This window comes from Hipposideros armiger, unplaced genomic scaffold (assembly GCF_001890085.2).
Source record: "Hipposideros armiger isolate ML-2016 unplaced genomic scaffold, ASM189008v1 scaffold_34, whole genome shotgun sequence".
Lineage (NCBI taxonomy): Eukaryota > Metazoa > Chordata > Mammalia > Chiroptera > Hipposideridae > Hipposideros > Hipposideros armiger.
The window spans coordinates 3,708,681-3,728,494 of NW_017731384.1; the positions used below are offsets into that span (position 1 = coordinate 3,708,681).

At 52.3% G+C, this 19,814-nt stretch overlaps 1 protein-coding gene and 1 long non-coding RNA gene across 2 annotated transcripts in view; one reads left to right on the top strand and one right to left on the bottom strand.

Annotated features, from left to right (window-relative positions):
• The window catches only part of CACNG4 (calcium voltage-gated channel auxiliary subunit gamma 4), a 53,053-nt gene extending 33,245 nt beyond the window's left edge, over positions 1-19,808 (bottom strand). The window contains exon 1 of the mRNA XM_019637615.1: positions 19,555-19,808. Coding sequence (XP_019493160.1) covers positions 19,555-19,774 — 220 coding nt within the window. The 5' untranslated portion in view covers positions 19,775-19,808. The remainder of the gene's footprint in view (positions 1-19,554) is intronic.
• Positions 2,466-5,079, top strand: LOC109380247 (uncharacterized). The gene is made up of 2 exons (XR_002123420.1): positions 2,466-3,615; positions 4,588-5,079. It is a non-coding gene; the product is annotated as an uncharacterized LOC109380247 (long non-coding RNA).
• Positions 19,809-19,814: the final 6 nt, after the last annotated feature.

Below are 19,814 nucleotides of genomic sequence, written 5' to 3' on the forward strand. Positions count from 1 at the left end.
CCCTAAATTCATATGCTGAAGTCCAACCCACCAGGACCTCAGAATGTGACCTTACTTGGACATAGGATCATTGCAGATATAGTTAAGAAGGCCATTAGGGCGGGCTCTAATCCAATGTGACTGATGTCTTTATAAAAAGGGAAAATTTGGACACAGACACACACCTACAGGAAGAATGCGATGTGAAGATGAAGGCGGAGACCTACAAGCCAAGGAACAGTGAACCTGACCAGCACACGCCAGAAGCTGGGGAGAGGCACAGCACAGACTCTCCCTCACAGCCCTCAGAGGGAACCCACCCTGCTGACGCCTTGTTCTGAGACTTCTGGCCTCCAGAATCGTGAGGCAATACCTTTCTGTTGTTCCAGCCACCCAGGGCGCGGTACTTTGTTACGGCAGCCCTTGCTTTTGTGTCTGGCTCCTTTCACATAGCATAATGTTTTCTAGGCTCATCCATGTTGAGCATGTCTCATCGCTGTGTTCTGGGTCCTCCAGGGCTTCGTTCTAGAGTGATGACAGCTAAGCGTCTCTCTTGACAGTAAGTGGCAACTATGTTCTCTCCCAGTGAGCACTGCAGGATGGAGACATGACTAATGCAGGGAGGCCAGCTGGCGCGCACAGTCCTTCCAGGAAACACAGCTGAGGAGGCCTCAGTGAGGTCTGTTTCTTCCGTCATGGTCACACCTGTTGGGTCCTGGGATGCAGAGTTACCTACCCCATGCCAGCTGAGAAACAAGTACCAGTCTGCTTGGCCCCTCCCACTGCCCCAGAGAAGTTCCCAGCTCTCCCTTGCATCCAGGGGGTGGAGGCCTCTCTTGGGTTGCCTCACAATGTGATGGTTAGGAGTGTGGCATCCTGAGCCAGATTGCCTGGGTTCAAATCCCAGTGCCAGCTCTGCCTCTTGGAAGAGTTGCTGTAATTCACTGTGCCTCAGTTTGCCCATCTGTGAAATGGTGATAGTTAAACAGTGAAGAAATTAATTAAGACACGAGAGCTTTGTTTGGTCTGGTCCAACCAACCAGATCAACTGCTGTAAAGGGCCCCGCTGTTCGCTCTACATGTCCTGTGCTTTCACCCTGGAGCTGGACTCCTCAGTCCCACTCATAAAGTCCTCTGCTCCTTCCAGGTGTCCTGTCTTGTTTGGTGACATACCACCTACCCCGTTGCCCCGTGATGGGTTCTCCTCCCTCATCCCTACATCCGGGCTATCTCCAAGACGGATCTCACAACCATCCTCTCTCCTTCGTTCCATCGTCCTAATTTAGGGCTCATCACCCCTGGTCTGGACTCTCCCAGTGTTTGCTTGCACTGGTCTCCCTGCCTCTAGTTTTGCTCCCTCCGTTCCATCCTCTGAATTTCTTCAGCATTCCAAAACATGCTCTGTGTCCCGTGCACCCTCAGTGGCTCCCTCAGGACTCGGGACATGGTGGGCACTCGATGACCATGGAATATGCCCGGGTGCACACACCGTGTGCCTTTGCCCATGCTGCTAATTCTGCCCAGCTCCCTCTCCCCCTTCTTGTTTTTCAACCAAACTCATGTTTATCTTTCAAAACTGGCTCAGATGACCTGTTACCTAGAAAGACTCCGGAAACCACAGGGAGGCCCCTCCCGGCTACTCTATCTTGACAACCCTCACACCTTGACATTCCCGGTTTTCCTCGCTTATTGTCTGTCTCCCCTGTGACAATATAATCATTACACGAATTGTTTGTTTTATTCACTGCAGTGAAGAAAACTTCCCTCACCGCTGGGAACGCTGCTTGGTAAGGAGCAGGTACTTAATAAATGTTTGCGGAATGAATGAATGAGTCTTTGGGTGCCCGGGACTCAGTCTGGGATTCTGGTTTTCAAGTTCTCATTCAGTATTTGCTAGACTTGAATAGAGACAAAAAAAAAAAAGCGGGGTCTTGGGGGACAGATGGGGCAGGATGAGGGCTGGTGGCATGAGTTCCCCAGGGCAGAGTACTAAGCAGTCTCTCAAAATCACAGTTGCCCGGCCAAGAGAAAATGGTCTCCTGTGGGGCTGTGAGGGTTCCGTGAGAGATGACAGATCATGAGGCATGCACAAGTGGGAGATCTTGTCATTCTGAACAGCTCAGAATCATGGACCTCACTGGTACGGGAACATCTTTTTCCTCTAGCGGGTCAAGCAGCGTTCTCAAGAGGCTGGGCACAAAAATAATTGCTGAATGAAGGAATGAATCCTTGAGTCCTCAGAACTTAGCTGGGTGCATACATTCCCAGTGAGTAGTTGCTGGGTTGACTAGAAATAAAGAACACACAGGCCAGCAGGCAGGGATCAATGGGGTCGGGCGAGGGCTGGTGGCAGGCCTCCTGAGGGGTCTTTGTTATTCCAGACATGTATTTGTCTGTTTTAAATTTTTATTGAGGATAAAATACAGAGAGTAATTCTAAGAGTGCGTTTTGATGAACAAATGTCTACGTCCGTGTAACCACCCAGATCAAGATGTACAACATGTTCACAGCCCTGGAGGCTACCTCTTGCCCCCTCCTGGTCTGCGTTCCACAGAAAAAGCCAGGTCGCTCGCTTCCATCGCCCTAGATGAGTGTTGCCAGCATCTGAACTTGCTATGAATGAAGGGATACAGTATGATCAGGCTCTGTTTTCCTATCTGCTTTTCGTGAGCCAGGAGTCAACACGTGAATGCCAACAATTGGAATCTGGGTGTGAAAGCGTGCTGGCAGGTGGCATCCCCTGCAAAACGTGGGTTCTGGGGTTTGACGTGCACAGTTAATGTCTCCTTAAAGGAGTTGTCTTGAGCAGAATGATTTTCACCTTCTTTGCTGAGAGCACCCCATCTTAAGAGCCGCCCTCGGTCTGACAGCGGAATCTTTTCTCTCCAAGCTGCATGAGTCAGACCTAGAGCCTTGCATTGTGTGCTGTTCTGGTCACGACGCTGTGCCCACCTCCTCCGAGAAGACTGCCGTGCCAGCCTGGCCCACTGCCAGTGTCTGGAAACCATTGGGCTGCACCTGTGGGGTCTTGCTCTCTCTTCACATCTAACCTCCCTCCCCCGACTAGCATCAGCAGCCTGCACTGTGTCTCCTGGGTTCCTGGGGTCACTTGAAATATCTACAAGACACCAAGCCACCTCACATTCTCCTCGGGGAGACGGAGTCTGCTTCCTCTCCCCGACATGCAGCAGGCAGAGGACATGGGGTTGGAGAAAGAGCTGGGAACGGGCTTTGGAGCCAGAGACCTGGGTGCAAATGCTGGCTCGTGTCCCAGACCGGTAAGCTTGCCTCATCTCCTCACCTCCCACAAGGGAAGTAGTACCCATGCTGTGTTGGAAGGATGAAACGAACTATGCAAAGTGCCAGCACGTAAGAGATTCTCAGAAGTGACAGCTACTGTCACAGCCCAACGTTGAAGAGGATGGAACCTGAAGCTTAACTGCCTGGGTTTGAATTCTGACGTCACCACTTGTTAGCTCTGAGGCCTTGGGCAAGTTACTGAACCCCTCTGTGCCTCAGTTTCCCCATCTCCACAATAGAAGTAGTGATAGTACCTACTTTACAGGTGGCTAAGAATGAACTTAACCAATATCTATAAAGTGCTTGGGACAGTTCTTGGCATACAGTAAAGGCCAGGTAAGTGTTACCTCTCTCTCTCTATATATATATATAGTATACCTGATTAAGGAATAGTTCTTTAAATAATTAAATAGTATGAAATCATAGCTGTTATGAGGATAAGATGAGATAACATATGGAAAGTTCTGGAGATACTATACATAGGGCTTGGTACACAGTGAGTGCTTACTAGATAGTCGCTCTTATTATTATTTTTTAATATTCATGACTTAGATCCTCCATGAAGTGAGTGGAAGGGTGTGGGGTGGAAAGGCAGGCATGGGTGGAGGGGAACACAGGTACCGTTAGGGGTGCGCAGGGCTGGCCTGGCCACTTTCCTGCTCGTGGGCCGCTACATGACCGCCTCTGATAAGTGGGAGGGTCTCCTGCAGGTCTCTGGACCTCAGCACCTCCCAGAGTGTGTAGTACCCACAGACATGCCACCAAAGCTTGTTGATGGAAAACCAGAAACAGTTTAGAGAAAGCAACCAGGTTTAAAAAGAGAAGACAAAACCACCAAGTAAATTTCCTCCCTGATCCTCCAGAGATGGTGGGACTGGCGGAAGACACAAATACCACTTCCAAGAAAATGAAGGGCTTTCAAGGGCCGTATATGAGTGCTTTGTTTTCAACCCCAGGAAAGACTGAACAAGAAGGAGCAGACATTACCATCAGAGGCACAGCAATTTTGGTAAATACCAAGGAACAGCTTTCTAATCCAAGTATTGGACATCTTAGCTGCAGGACTACTGGACTTGGAACCTCACTGTCTGCCTCTCTGTGTATATCACTTGCACTTTTATTTCTTTTTAAAATTATTTTTTGATGAGAGTTGACATACAACATTATATATTAGCTTCAGGTGTACAACATAGTGATTAGACATTTATATACCTTATGAAGTGATCAAAAGATATTTGCAGATGATATATCTGATAAGGGTTTAAAATCCAAAAATATAAATTAACTCATCTTTGTTTTTAATAACAGGGCTGCTAACAGCTAAACGTAACATTAATGAGCACCTGGCAACAAGGACATGGAAGCTGAGACCTCGGCATCGCCTGGCATTTGAAGGGTCAGCTGTCTCGGTTGACGCAAAGAGCGAGGGATTGTCACAGAATTGGTACAAGTGACAATGGAAATTGCGTTTCCTCCAGTATCACCATGCAAAGATTATTTTGTAAAGAATTTACACAGATGGAATTGGCAATGGAAAAACTTTGAGAGAGAAGAACCCTGTACGTTAAAGCGTTTGAGGATTTGGGGGTGCAACGAAGCATGCTTAAACTTGCCACAGAGAGATTTTCCAGGAAAAATCAAGCAAGCATCTTCTGTTCAAACGTCACTGGGTTCATATTTTAAGAAACCTTAAGCAGTCTGGCTTCGGCAGAACAATTCCCCCGAAGGAACCTTCCATGACACAGCTTTTATGTTAAGTGCTTTGTTTTACATATGTGATAAAAGTTGGTTAAGACCATCTATTTGGATTTTATTTTCTCTTCACTTCTTTTTGTGGTCAGTTTGGGCACTTTGATTGTATGAGATGGATTTCTAGGAATGGAAATCCAGAGGGCAAACTGTGCTTACAGGAAATAAAGATTCAACTGTGCGTGGCTGGCAAGGCTTTCATCCAGGAATCAATTTGGTTATAAGTCAGGGGTGGACAGTAATAAAACACTGACAAGAGGTGACTGGGCACGCTGCCGGGGAGTGTGTTCCTCGATGCGTTTAAGAACAAAGAGAAGGAACACCATCCATGCTGAAGGAACGTACACCTCCATTCAGCTATCTGAGGACTGGAGAGAGGCCCTGGTGCTTTTTACATCTAAACACCAGGTTTAAATTTGAAAAAGATAGAGGGAGATAAAAATCAATAACTCATAGTTCCCATGACCACGTTTTACCATTTTGGTGAATTTCTTTCCAATGTTTTTTCCCAGCCTCATAGAATAGCCACAGCCATATTCCTATCTCTTTTGTACCAGATGACCTTTAGAGGTTCCACATCTGTGGGTTTTTTTGACACACTCAATTTACTATTTAATAGAATTTTCCCCGTGTTTAATAACCCTCCTAATAATCACAGAGTTTGAAATAATACATTTTTTATCTAGTAAATGCTTCAAGAACTTTCAAAAGCCTGCCTTGAACAGGAAGTAGGAGGGGGCTTGTGAGTTAAACATGGCAGACTAGAAACGAAAAGGGGAGAAAGAATTAGAAATACAAATAAGAAAGAAAGGGGGAAGAAGGGGCGGGGGACGGGAAAGAACAAATGGTTTGGGTTTCAGAGGATGCTCACAGGAGGAGTCCACCGGGCTGCCAGGTGGGTGTGGTGACGGTGGGGGCAGTGGGCGTGGCAGCCGCCCAAACAAGGACCTTTGGGACACATCAAAAACAGTCACAGAATGGGAAGACTAGTGGACCAGTGTGAAGGTAGGGGACAGGTGAGGAGCCAGCGGGAACCTTCCCAAGAGATTGAACCTCAAGGCCTTGGCCACAGACCACAAATGGCCACCTTGGTGGAAAAAAGGGAGACCCTCCAAATGGTTAGGCAAATGGAGGACTCTCCACCCACCAGGCATCTGGCCTTGACTCCCATGCAGGAATCCGTAGGCAGAAAGACAACAAAAGCTATTTTTCATGCAAGAGGAGCTGGACATCAGGAAAGATCAGAGCCCCTTTGTATGACATGCCAAACTGCTGAAGCGAGAAAATGTCTCGGGCGAGGGCTCAGATGGGAGCCGGGAACAGCACGCTCGCCCTGGGGAACCCGGGGCCATCAATGCATGCTTGTTATCGGGCTTTTCGGAGTGATGGCCGGAAGCAAAAGTGGGGCGCCCTCCCCCCACCGCATGGCAAAGATGAGCTGGTGACACGGCCTTGGCCGGACTGTCCAGCCCCTGGAAGGCAGCCTGGGTGTCCTGAAATGTCCTCAGGGAGTCTTTGGGGAACCATCATCTTTTCCTGGCTTGTGGTTTGGGCTGGGGGCTGGGGTCTAGCCAAAGGCTCCCTCCCTCTGAGACCCATCCTCACTGTGGGACCCCTTCCCATTGCCCCACATACAGGCCATTCTTTGGGTTAGCAAATGAGAATAACCACCACGCACTGAACACCTGATTCCATTCCCAAGCTAAGCACTGACAGATCTCATCTCGGCTCCTGCCAACAAATCTGCACAGCAGGTATTGCTAACATCCCCATTTTGCAGAGAAAGCAACTGAGGCTCGAAGAAGGTGAAATGACTGGCTGAAGGTGCCACAGCTAGTAGGAGGAGCAGCCTGGATTCAAACCCCTATTCACTCCAGGATCCAGGCCACCCATCACCATCTCCACCGCCATGTCCTATTTGCTCTCCAAGATGCCATTCGAAATAGCCACTGTGTATTTCAAGTCTGTGGTGAGGCCCTGCGTGTATTTTCCATCTGATCCTCCTGAAGACCCTGAGACAGGTCGTCTTAGAGCCCCCGGCAGGAGGCCCTGACACCCAGGTCTGTTCTAATGCGCTCCATACCCTGTGCTGTATTATGCTGCCCGTCCTTCTCCTGCGGGTTCCCTGGACCGAGAAAGGAAGCTCCCCAAGGGCTTTGTGTACCCACAGTGCCCCGCATGAAGGCAGGCACTCAGCAGGCACCCCATAAATGCTTAACAATGATGGAGTTTTAAGTAACACCGCTCTCCAGGCAGCCCTTGGCTCTATGTAGTGTTTGTGGTGGGCTTTGGAAAAAACAAGAGTGGGGTGAGGTCTGGTTCCAGCACCCACCTCTGTCCCCCCGCCACCCCAGCTGCCAATTTCTGTGCAACCTCAGGGCCCTCTGGTATCAGCTTCCCTCCGGTAACAGCTTCCCCGTCCCACGCATCTTCTAATCAAAGTCTTTTCTTAGGGTGGAACAGGACACCCAGGAGTGGCTACATAATTTTTGGGGTGCAGTGCAAAATGAAAATGCGAGTCCTCTTGTTCCAACATGATTATGAACTTCAAGATGTGACAGCAAAGCATTAATTGTCGCACAAAGTCCAACTGCACACGTCTCAGGCCCATGAATATGGCCCTGGTGACACCAGTCATTTTATGTCCCTTGAACTTGACCTGTTACTGGGGTCTGGGTTTTTCTAGGGCAGTCTTAATTTAAAATTTTCTGGATCTCTTCCCCACTCCGCCACTTCCCCGGCAAAATTAGAAATGCCAACATTTCAGGATCTCAGTAACACCTCTTATATCGCCTCTTATACCAACGACAACAGGAAATCTAGTGCCTGCTCTTTTATCTAGAGTTTTCGTTTGGAAAATGCAAATGCCACGCTGCCATTTGTCCCATAGGGGTACCCAAGGCCCTGGGGTTCGACATCCACAGCCTGACATCTCCTCACAGGGAGGAGTTGCTTCCCTCTGTCCAGCAGGTGACTTCTGCATCGGTGTCTCCAGGCCAGCCCTGCCTCAACCCTGTAGAGTGGTCCTCAGCCCTGTGCACTCGACTCATCCACAGCCAAGCTCTCCTGTCCCCCATCCCCAGCTGACTCCTCCTTGGTTCTATGTCTTGGGGGATGGTTCCATTGCCTAGGGGTGTGTATCATTATATCCATTTGACAGATAAGAAAACTGAGGCTCAAGGAAGCTAAGGAATTCGCCCAAGGTCACAGAGCTAATACAGGGTAGAGCAGGATTCAAATGCTGCTCTCTTTGATGCCCATCCTCCACAGCATCTGTCCCATTAACCATCACTTAAACTTGGTTCGGAATGCACCTTCCCTGACTCTCTTATGGGCAGTGAAGCTCCTGGTGGGCGACGTCAGAGAGGCATGTGGGGCTAGATCTGTGGGGCTTCATAGATCAGGGAATGGGCTTGACTTGATCACAATTGGGATGTAGTCCCGTTGGAGGGTGTCGAACTGGGGAATGATGCGATCTGATTTATATTTTTATAAGATGCTTCTAGCTATGATTGAAGGGCCAGCATGGGGGTGGGGGTGGGTGGGAGGCAGAAGAGAGAGCAGAGAGCCTGGTCAGGACACTACTTGGGGCACCAGGTGGGAGGTGGCAGAGCCTGGAAGTGAGGTCGCGAGAGGTGGAGGGAAAGCTGTGGTGATTTCCGGAGGTGGAGCGGGTGGAACCGGTGAGGGTTGTACGGGATTGAGAGGGGGTGTCGCAGGAAAGTGGTTTTTATTTCACCTCTGCGGTGGCCCTCACTGTGTGGGGCACAAAGTGGGCTTTGGTGTTTGCTGGATGGGCGGACTAATGACGGAGCGGGTGGAGCGGGAACGGGGCTGATTCTCTAGAGATGAGAACACACTAGCCAGGAGCAGCACATCTGACATCCGCGGCTACCGCCAGCGGGCGGGTCCTTGCTGAGGTGTCAGGGTAAAAAGAGGCTAAGCCAACAGTGTTTCCAAGAAAATGAGCCTGAAATCCTGTCCCCTCTGCAGTGCCTCTGTGGGAGCACAGCCACTGTGCCTTTCACAGCACTTTCCCAAGTATCGTTTCATTGGATTTTCACAGAACGGGGTCCGGGGAGGGGGAGGACAGGGGGAGAATGCAGAGAGAACGAAGGGAGGGAGATAAGAGGAAAAGAAAAGATGGAGGGAGGAAGGAGGAAAGGATGGGTGAAGGGTAGAAGAAAGAAAGGATGGAGGGAGAATGGAGGAAGGAGGAAGGGATGAAAGAAGCATGGGGGGAAAGGCAGGTGTCATTTGCCAATATGACAGCCAAGAAAACCAAGGAGGTTAAGGGACAAGCAGAAGATTGTCCAGACGGTTAGTGGCAGAATTAGGGCCAGTCCCCAGGGCCAGGTCTCCTGACTCCCAACCTGATGCCTCCACATTCCTGCCCCGTCTGCCTTTACCACCGCCCATGTCCTGCGACACTGGAGGTCACAGCTGTAACCTCAGTGCCTGCCGGGGAATGGGACGAGGCGACACGCAGCCTGGGTGGCTGCCATCGGTGCTAGGCCCTATTTCAACTCCTAATTGACAGCATTATGTTCTGATTTGATGGTTCGCAGAAGCAGTTCAGGGCAGTTCTGCCTCCGAGAGGTGAGGCAACAGTGCCATGTTCTCCACTGGCTCAGCTTCTCCATTCCCACACCCTGGAGGTCAACGAGCTGACCTGGGGCTTCACTTAGCTCGGCTGCAAAGGTTGGGCCACTTAATTCTTCTGGGAAAACTTCCAAGTTTCAGGAAACATGGAAATGGGGAGAAGGCAATCATGCCTTTAATATCTACAAGGTGCCGGGCACCATGAGGGTTATTTTGCATTGTGTTTTCCCCCTATATAACCTTTACAACAATCCCAGGGGTTGATTCGGTGTTGCCTCTATTTTACAATGAGGGTAACTGGAGTTCAGAGAGGTTAGGTGATTTGCCTGAAGACACACAGCTGACAATTGGCAGAGTCTGTACTCAAACCCAGGTCTTGTTTTTTTTCTCTCAGGCTCTGGAGCTGGGCTTGAGTCAAGCAACTTCTCTCGGCCTTTCCACACTCCTTCTGAGATGGGGCAGTGGTAGGATGGCGGAGGAACCAAAACAGCATTTGCTGAGCACCTCTGACTCCATGGGCTTGGCATGGTAGGAAGCACAGAAGGGTTGGATGCTGTGACAATAGGGAACTTGGAGGTCTGCGCTCCTTGGAAGTGGGGGAGGGGAGGATAAGTGGAGAAGGGGCAAGAGCAGCCCCAGTTAAAACCCAAAGCCCTTCTAAGCCCAGGTGCAGTGGAGCCCCTTGTGGCTGGGGGGACATCAATGCTTGAGGGGCCCAAGGAAGGAGAGAGTTAGGGTAGGGCTGGCTTTACAAAGGTGGCTTGAAGGGCGGATAGAAGTTTAGGGGGGTGGGTAGAAGCGAGGGTGATGTTTTAGGAGAGCAAAAACAATCAGAGGACTCTTCAAACTCAAGCACGTCTCTGGCTCCAGCCCCCCAACAGGGCGGCTCCCTGTCCCCATCCTGTCTCCAGGGCAGTGTGTGTGTGTGTGTGTGGGGGGGAGGTGGGAGAGGGTGTGTGTGTGAGAAGGCCTGATGCCAAGGCCAAGCAAAGTTAAGTGTGAAGTCACAGCCTACAGTCCTCGAACCAGCAGAGAACCTGGGGTCTGAGAAGGGAGGTTCTGTCTGCTTTGCAAATACCCTGGAGCGTCACTTGGAGGGTCACCTGGATGCAGCAGACACATCAGGGAGCCCTGGCAATGCAAAGGGGCAGGGCTAGCTGGCTCCTGCCCGGATGGCCGCCCAGCGATGGATAACCTTCGGGCTTCCTTCACAGCCCCCCGTGTGCTAGAGGTTGGCAGCTAGATCCCTTGGCCACACACCCAGGGGCCTGGTGGAGTACAGAGGCCAGGGGCAGTCCCAATTTCTCCCAGCGTTCTCTGAACAAGTGCTCCATTTGGAGAACACCTACTCTGGCTGTGTGCTGGGGACTTTCACATTCGCTGCCTTATTATCTCATTTCCAGGCACGTGAACAACAGCTCAGAGAGGTTAAGTAACCTGCCCAAAGCTACACAGCTACCTGGAAAAGCTTGGACTTCTCTCCCTGAAACCTGGCTCCTTTCCTCTACTCCTTCCTGCCTTTTCAACAGTCAATTTTACTGTGATAGACTGTCCCTTCTATCAGGAGAGATGGAACACATTTCTTCCAGGCCTCTGTCCTAGAAAGAGCTAGGCTTTGCCTAAGCATTAATTTCCTTTTATTATATGTACACTGTGACTCATATGTGGCCATGTTCTTTTCTCTGTCCCAGCCCCCAGGAAGCTCAGAGACAAATCTGTGGCCCACCTCTGGCAACTCAGCCAGCCTTTGCGGCAAGCCTTTTGTGCATCAACCAGACTCAACTATTATCTTATTCGCCCAATTTTATTTTAACTTCCACCCCAGTCCCTCGCCTATTTTGTTCTTTATCTTGTCCCTTCCTTCCTTTCTTTATTTTTTCCATTGGAGGAAGAAGAACTAAACAAGAGTAAAATCATGTGATGTAATTTTCGCAGCTTTGAAAAGTTTTCATCTGAAGAAATTGATATGTTGGAAAAAAAGGTGCTCGGTCTGGTGCCAAGTCCTGACTTGCAGCTCAGAAAAGACGGTCTCATGTAGCACTTCCCAGAATGCCATGGGGCTGAACCGCAAGTACTGTGGAGAGCTCGGGGGTCGATCTAGGCAGGGCTTGCCTGGCCTATCGCTGGAGCGTGGGGGCGGGGGTAGGTAGAGCCAGTCTGTTCTCATTTTGAAGCTGTTTCCAGCAGAGCCAGCCTGTGCACACACGCACGTCCCTGTGAGTGTGTGTTCGCAGGTTACCCATGATGGAGCTGATGAACTGTGGCAGAGAAAGGCCCCCAGGGAGCGAGTTCCCTGTCTCTCCACATTTCTTGCTGCTTACGCCACGCTATGGTGGCCGCTTCTTTCCAACCTTCACCCAGGTGCTGGCCCCAGGGGAGGTGGTGCTGACAGAGCCCTAACCAGGCAGTCCGCCACCTAGTTCTGCTCCTGGCTCTGTTACTAAGAAGCCATGTGACCTTGGGGAAGTCACTCTGCCTGTCTGGCTTTTCGTGTCCTTTGCTTACAGAGTGTGAGGATCAGGTTACATCAGCAGTTCTCATCCCCGGTGTGGACATATGCTAGGGTGTCGCAGGCAGGGTGAGCTGTGTCACCTGCAATTCATTACTCTTAAGAATGGAATGGCACTGGCACCATCTACGCCTCCAGTCACCTAAAGCAGATGCCAGGTCACCCCATGAATAGAGATGCTCTCCCTACTTGCTTGCATTCCATGCCTTTTCTAGAAGGAAAGAGAAGTGAGTGGTGTTCCTGCTAGCTACCAGGAACCGGGTCTGCCACCGCCCACATCGAAACGGTGCTTCCCTTACAGTGGTTCTCCATGGGGGACGATTTTGCTCCCCCACCCCCACCCCAGGGGACAATTGATAATGTCTGGGGATATTTTTGGTTGTCACAACATGGAGGGCAGGAGGGAGGATGCTTCCGGTGAGTATGCTCCAGAGATACTGCCAAACACCCTACAACACACAGGAGAGCTCCAAATACAAGATGATCTGGCCCAAAATAGTACCAAGGTTGAGATACCTGTCATGAGGGGCAGTTGACGATGAACCCACACGCTTGGGACTGTTAGGAGTTATTGTGATTCTCCTGAGTTATGATCTATGCGTATAGTGCTTTCTGGCACTCCTTGGCTGTAAGGGTGTTGGGTAGAAATGTCAAAAGATGGGGACCCCCAGGGGTACACACTTCAGTTCCTTTCCCAATCCTGTTCCTCCATGTTCCCAACTTAGACGTGGTACCACTAACTTGCCAGCTGCCATAGTCCAAAATCCAGGCAGTCATCCTTGATTCGTCATTCTCTCCTCCCATCCTGCCCTTCATTCCTCCCATCTCTGCTGTTGCCACTCGGTCCCAGGTCCCAGTGTGGTCACTTGCAACAATATCCAGACTGGTTTCCTGGGGGGCTCCCCTGCTTTCCTGAATCTCCATTCTCCACACAGTTACAGGATCTTCTAAAAACATAAATCAGATCAGTTTACTCCTCTGCTGCAAAGCCCCCAAAAGGGGTTTACATGATCCCACATAAAATAAAGCAGGCTCCTGACTCTGACCTGAAAGCCTCTCCCGGACTGCCCCCCCACCACACACACACATAGTGATGGAGCCCCGCCCCCACAGTGATTGAGCCCCGCCCCCCAGCGATGGAGCCCCGCCCCCTCCACCGAGCTCCTCCTCCTCCTCCTCCTCCTCCTCCTGGCTCACTCTCCTCTATTCTCACCAGGTTCTTCCTCCTTGGGGTCTCAGCTTTCCTTTTTCTCTTCCTGGAAGGTTTGCCTTCAGTCCTCTGTCCGCTCTTTCCTGTCTCCTCGACGGACAGCATCCCTCCCAGCCTCTCCCAGTACAGTTCCCTGCTCTGTTTGCATCAGTTACCCCATTAGATGTCAGCTCCCGGGGAGCAGGGACCATGTCTGTCCTGTCCACCACTGTGACTCAGAGCTTCACACGTCTGACACAGAGCAGGTGCGTGCATGCATGAATGAATGAGTGAATGAGTGAGTGAATGAATGAAGTGTGGCCGGCAGGCAGGTGACTTATATCCCTTAAGTGTGTGTCTTAGCAGAGAAAAGGTTGAGAGCCGCTGAACTAAGTAATCTCAAAGGCTCTTCCAGCTGGAGAAACACCCTCCTCCTCCTATGAGCCCACATTAAGGCCACAATGAACCTGGTTCGCCTTGAAGTGATGGCTCTCAGGGTCTTGTGTGGCCGAAAGTCAGAGGTGGGGAGAATGTTCCAGATCAGCAGGCCCCGCTCTCAGATGAGGAAAGGGAGGCCCCCCAGGCTCTTTCCATAGCTCCAGTTTGGCGGTGCTATTCTTTCCTCCCTCACCTCTGAGACCTTGGATTCGATGACCTGAGGCCCCTGGGACTCTACGCTTCCATGACTAGGTCCTGGAACCCCCCACAGTCTAAGCCTTCTGAGGAGACTGACATAGGAAGTATCTTTTAAAGAGCTGCTGGCTTCCTACTGGGCCTTTCTGAAGCCTCAGATATGAGGCTCCTCCAAAGTTAGCTCTGTGGTGGGGCCATTAAGTCAGCTCTCAGGCTGGGGTCCCCAGCTTCTCCCCCACTAAGTCAGGGGGTTCCAGTTAAAAGGAGCTGATTTTTTCTTATGAGAGAAAGGAGTGACGAACAGAGGAGGGTAAAGAGACACAGCAGGGCACGAAGGGAAGGGAGACACGAGAAAGGACTGCCAGGGCCCCTTCCTGAATGACTAGGGACTGAGCACCAGCTATGAAGCAGGAACAGGAAGGGAGAACACCCCTGCTACAGACTGAATGTTTGTGTCCCCCCAAAATCCATATGTTGAAGCTCTAACCCCAGCAGTGCTTGGAGCTGGGGCTTTGGGGAGGTGACCAAGTTTCAATGAGGCCATGAGGGTGGGTTCTTCATGATGGGATTAGTGCCCTTCTAAGAAGAGGCCAGAGAGCTAGCTCTCTGCCACATGAGCACACAGAGAGAAGGTGGCAGTTTGCATGCCAGGAAGCAGGCTCTCCCCAGGAACTGAGCTGGCCAGTACCTTGATCTTGGACTTCCAGCCTCCAGAATTGTGAGAGATAAAGGTCTGTTGTTTAAGCCACCGAGTCTATGGTATTTTGTTATGGCAGCCCAAGCTGACTAAGACAATACTCTTAACTGCCCCTTCCCAAATCTGTGTGGCTCAAATAAAGGACAGCCCCCGACTGGTGGCACTCTCAGCCAAGATCCGGACAGCAGAAGGCGTCCTGATACTCAGGAGCTATGGCCATGCTAAGCCTGATTTCCTACACTTATAAAAGGCAGAGAATTAATATTTACCTTGAAGTGTTGCTGGCAATTACGCAAACTAACGTTAAGCCCTGCATGAAGGTCTTCAATAAGTGATGGTTGTTATTATTATTAACACTAGCGGGCCAAGGAGGGCCTGCGGGGGAGCTGACTTGCTGGTGCTGTGGGAAGGAGGCCTGCTCTGGCTGCTGTCACCCACCAGGGCCTGATTGGACAGGCTACCTGTGGGTTATTGCAAGAGAAAATGAAAGCAGACACAGACAGGAAAGGTTCTCAGCCCAGTGCCTGGCCTGGAGCAGGTGGGGAAAGGATGTTATTTGGATCAAAAGCTCCCCAATGGTCTGATGTACGGAGTGTGGTTTAAGGCAGAGCTTCCCAGCTGATCTGCCATGAAAGGGTTCCAGGTGCTAGAAGAGTGAGCCCCCACCCCCAACTCTGAGCAACAAGGCAGGGCCTGGGGGCTGGAGCCCTGGGTAGTCATTAATGACTGTTCTCTCTCGCCCCTGGCCCCAGGGAGCAGGAATAATAGTTTGTTTTTCTCTGCGTGCCATGGTGTGAATAAAGTCTTGGTACCCTAGTGTGAGAGATGCTGTCCAGGTGAGGGAGGTGAGCAGGACTGGGGCAAAGGATCCTCTCCCTCTCAGGGTCCAGGCTGTCTCCATACCTTCCCGCCCCCCCTAGTGTCCAGGACAGAGCTGGCACAAAGCAGGCACAGGGACCACGCCTGGTCTCAAGTTTAAGTTCTGAACAGAGCTTGCAGGTGTGCTGGGGGCAGCTTCATCTGCGGGGGACATGCGGGCATGTGAGGGGCAGGGCGCTGCTGAGTCTGAACTTTGCCAAGATTGTTTATTCTGGGGCCAGAGCTCTCCTGAGGACAGCACAGTGACTGGGTCCCTTGTGGACCCTGGTCTGCAGCAGCCCCAGTGAATGCTCTGGAACTAACAGTGTGCATGGGGGCTTTGACATGATGACATGAGCTCTGTCGTCTGGGCCCAGAGTTTCCTCTTCCCCTCCGCAGTTTTCACAAGGTCTTCTGTCCCTAGCATACAGTACATACTCCCTCCATAAGGCTGGCTTACATTCTACACCTCGCCTAATTCCCAAATGCATTAGAGGTTGAACACATGTTGGTTGGCGAGACCTTTGATCGAAAAGTCTGCAAAGATTTATTACTCCTTTCTTATGTCCCCAGCCTTGGGCTGAGTGTCATCAAAGAAAAGAATGAGTGTGTGTGTGTGTGTGTGTGTGTGGGGTGTCTCAGGGAGGGAGGGAGCAGATGGCTGATTTTCGTTTGGACAGGCTCATCCAGACATGGTGGAAGAAGGGAGAGAGAGAGAAAGATAGATTGAGAGAGAGAAACACAGACAGAGACAAAGACGGAAACAGAGAGAGAAGAGAAAAGAGGAGAGAAGAGAAGGAGCACAGTGTAATGCAATTTGTGTATCAGGTGTAATTCTCGCTTCTAAATGCCTAAATGCCTCCACGCTGCTACCAGCCCAGCCTCAGAGCTGGGCTCCACGGTAGTCAAGTACCTGGTTCTATTTTTAATGGCAACCCAGAAGCTGTTTGGGAAAGGGCAGGATGATATGGCCAGAAAAGCTCTGTAGTGAGACAAAGGCTCAAATCTGGCTCTGCAGCCTGCTACCTGAGTCCCTCTGGGCAAGTGCCTTACCCTCTCTGAGCCTGTTTCCTGTCTGCAGATGGGGGTGAAGACAGCGCCCTCTCAGGGCCATTGTGAGCGTGCCATGCAGTAACATGAACAAGGCTTTGGGCACTTGATTATTCTGACCCAGGTCCAATAGAGGGGCAGAAGGGGGAAGACCTAGCTTTGGAGGGGGGACAGAAAGAGACAGGGGTGATGTTAGCCTTGGTGGGGCTCAGGGTAGCACCCAGCTGTCCTGCATGCAGCCCTGCCAGACTGCATGGATGCTCTACGTACACAGAGGGCTGGGCTCTCCTGGCCTGGCAACATCATTTATGGGAAACAACCAGGAAACTGAATCCGGTGTTTGTGAGTTGCCAGCAAACCCGCCATCACAACTGGTGCTTTGTTAGCTGCCTGCTGCAGTATTTCTTCAGTTTCCGCTCAGAGGTTTGATCTCTTTCCTCCCTTTCTCTCTCTCTCTCTCTCTCTCTCTCTCTCTCTCTCTCTCTCTCTCTCTCTCTCTCTCTCTCTCTCTCTCTCTCTCTCCCTCTCCCCCCCCCTCCCCCCGCATTGGGGTACTTTGCTAGAGAACAGGTGGAAATAATGCATTGTACACACAAAAGCCAACATTGAGGTGACCAGGCCTCTCCATGCCTTCAGGTAGAAGCCTGGGGTTAATGTGCTGTCTGAGTCTCAGCACGGACACAGGCTGGCAGGTGGTGGCATCGTAGGTGTCAGATGGCTGTCGGACTCTGCGATGCGCTTTTATGAGATAAGCTGGCAGTTTCCACCCAGGTTGAGGGATGGTCACAATGATTTAAGCCACGACAAAGAATCCTGAACCAGTTCTCCCAGCCGTGGGTTGGTCCAAGATGGTCCAGTGCTGGGAGGTGGCCTGGCTTGGCCCTCAAACCCTTGAGTTCTGGGGGATGACAGCGGCATTGGTGAAGTCCCCCAGATGGCAATTCTCCACCCTCCTTCTGCCAGCAGAGCCAGCTGCCCAGATCAGCTTGGGGCTCTCTTGATGAGCACATCAATCCTAATTAGGGTGAGGAATTAATAAAGGAGAATTTAGAGCCACTCTGTAGAGGCCAGGCTTGCGGGCATGGAGGACTTAGTTCCAATTTCCTCTGGAAAACTGGAAGGCCTGGGTTCTACGTGCGTGTTTGGGTGTTGACAGTGGTATGACTTACTGTGCCACATGGACAGAGTCCCAGGGAGCCTGGGCGGGGGGACACTGCAGCCCCTGCTCTGTGTCTAACTCAAGTGCCATGGCAGGTAGTGACGTGGGTACATTCTCCAGATGAGAGGAGTAGGTGTTCGTGATCTGAGCAATTGTACAACAAAAATGATGTTTTTCAAAAGAAAAGAGGAGGGTGTGACTGTGGGCCCACCAATCCTTTGTGCAGCTGTTTCCCAAACTATTGATTGCACATTCCTGCTCCTAGTAGACTCCACTTAGCCCAGGCATTAAGCTCCAAACTGCAAAGGGCAAAGTAACCTAGTTTGGGAGAGGATGTGGAGGGCAAAGGTGGGCAGGATTCCAGGTGAGAACAGGCATAGTCTAGGGGGAGAGAAAGGGGGCAAGTTGGATGGCACCAAGCCCACCCAGCTTTACAAAGCCTCTTTTTTAGATGATTCCAAATGAGGCCAGAAAAGGTCTATCTTTTTAAGAGCTCCCTGCCAACCTCCACCAAGATCCAACCACGCTGAACTATTTGCAGGGGCTGTAACTGCGGTAAGGAAGGCCAGGTGTGTGGGAGAACTTCCCGATCAACTAACTGATGGGCGGAGTTAACACACGGGAAAAGGTTACAGAAAAACAAAGAAGAAACTGTGTCCAAGAATTTTGGAAAGGAACGCTCTGCCAACGTCCTCTAACCCGTCTCCAGTTTGAAAGCCAAGACCAAGCGGCAGACCCGTCCACAATCTGGCTGGGACCAGACGGCCCCTCCACAACCACCTGTTAGTTCAAGTCCCGCAGCCGGGCGGGCAGGCACCCGGGAGGCGCTGAAGTCGGGAGCATTTCGCTACTGAGGGCGTCCGGGGACCTACCCCGGAGGGAGCGGTCCCCACAGTCCCGGAGCACCCAATTCCAGCCCCTAGAGGCATTCCAACCGGACACCACCTACTACTCGGCCCCTTAGCGCATCTGGGGGTCGCGGCGCCCCGCCCCTCCTGACCTGACCCGGCGGTCACACCCCTCCCAGGTTGTTCCTGGTCCCGCGGGTAGTCCCCGCACACACCTAGCTCCCTGCCGACGTCTCCCGCAGCCTCCTTGCCCAGGGGCCACCACGGAGGGATCGCTGCCCCAGTCGGAGGGAGACTGGGTGTCGCTCCCCTCCCCTCCACACCAAGCGGGGAAAAGCGGACAAGTAGCCCGGTGGAAGACTAGGGGACGAAGCAGGGTCTTGGCGGCGTCAGGCTCAGGCGACCCGACACCCCCAGACCCGCTAGGATCCCAGCTCCCACCCCCACCCCCACCCCTCGGTTGGGGCCTAGAGCTAGAGCTGAGCGGTCCCGGCGCTCCCCGCCCCCGGCCGGCCCCGCCCCAGGATGGCCAGTTCCCATAGCAATCGCACTGACACCGGTTGCCAAGCAACCCCTCCCCCTCCTCTCTCGATCGCTCCCCCCAACCCCAGCCTTCTCCCGCCCCCTCGCTGGCTTCCACCTCCCCCGGGGGCGCCGGCGTGGCCCCTCGGGATCGCTCCGGGGTCCAGCAGGGCGCGCGCGCGTGAGTTTCGGGGTGTTTCATTGTGTCTGTGTTGCGAGGGGGTGTGCGTGTGCTAGTGGAGTTTGTGGGATCGGTGTGTTGGGGGGGTCCCCAACCGGGAGGGACCCCGAACTGATACACAGCTGGCCGCGAGGGGACCCGCCCGCTCGCTCCGGCTCCTTTGTGTCTCGCGCGGAGTCAGTGCCGCGCCCACCCCCTGCCCGGCCGGCGCCCGGGGCGGTGTGCGGTGTGCGGTGTGTGGTGTGTGTGTTGGGGGGGGTTACCGGGGCCGGCCGTACCTTCGATGCAGCATACCCGCCACAGCCCCGAGTGGGTGAGGTCGCCGCGGGCGCGGCGGGGCGGGGGCCCGTCGTCCATGGTCAGGTTGGTGCCGTTGCAGATGTGCGCGCTGGAGTAGAGCCAGTAGTCGGTTCCGATGGCGATGGCCATGAGCGAGAAGGCGGCGAAGGCTCCCGCCGTGGTCAGCAGCATCTGCAGCCCGCGGTCGCATCGCACCATGGTGGGCGCCTCATAGTCCGCCGCCCGTCGGCCCGGCCCG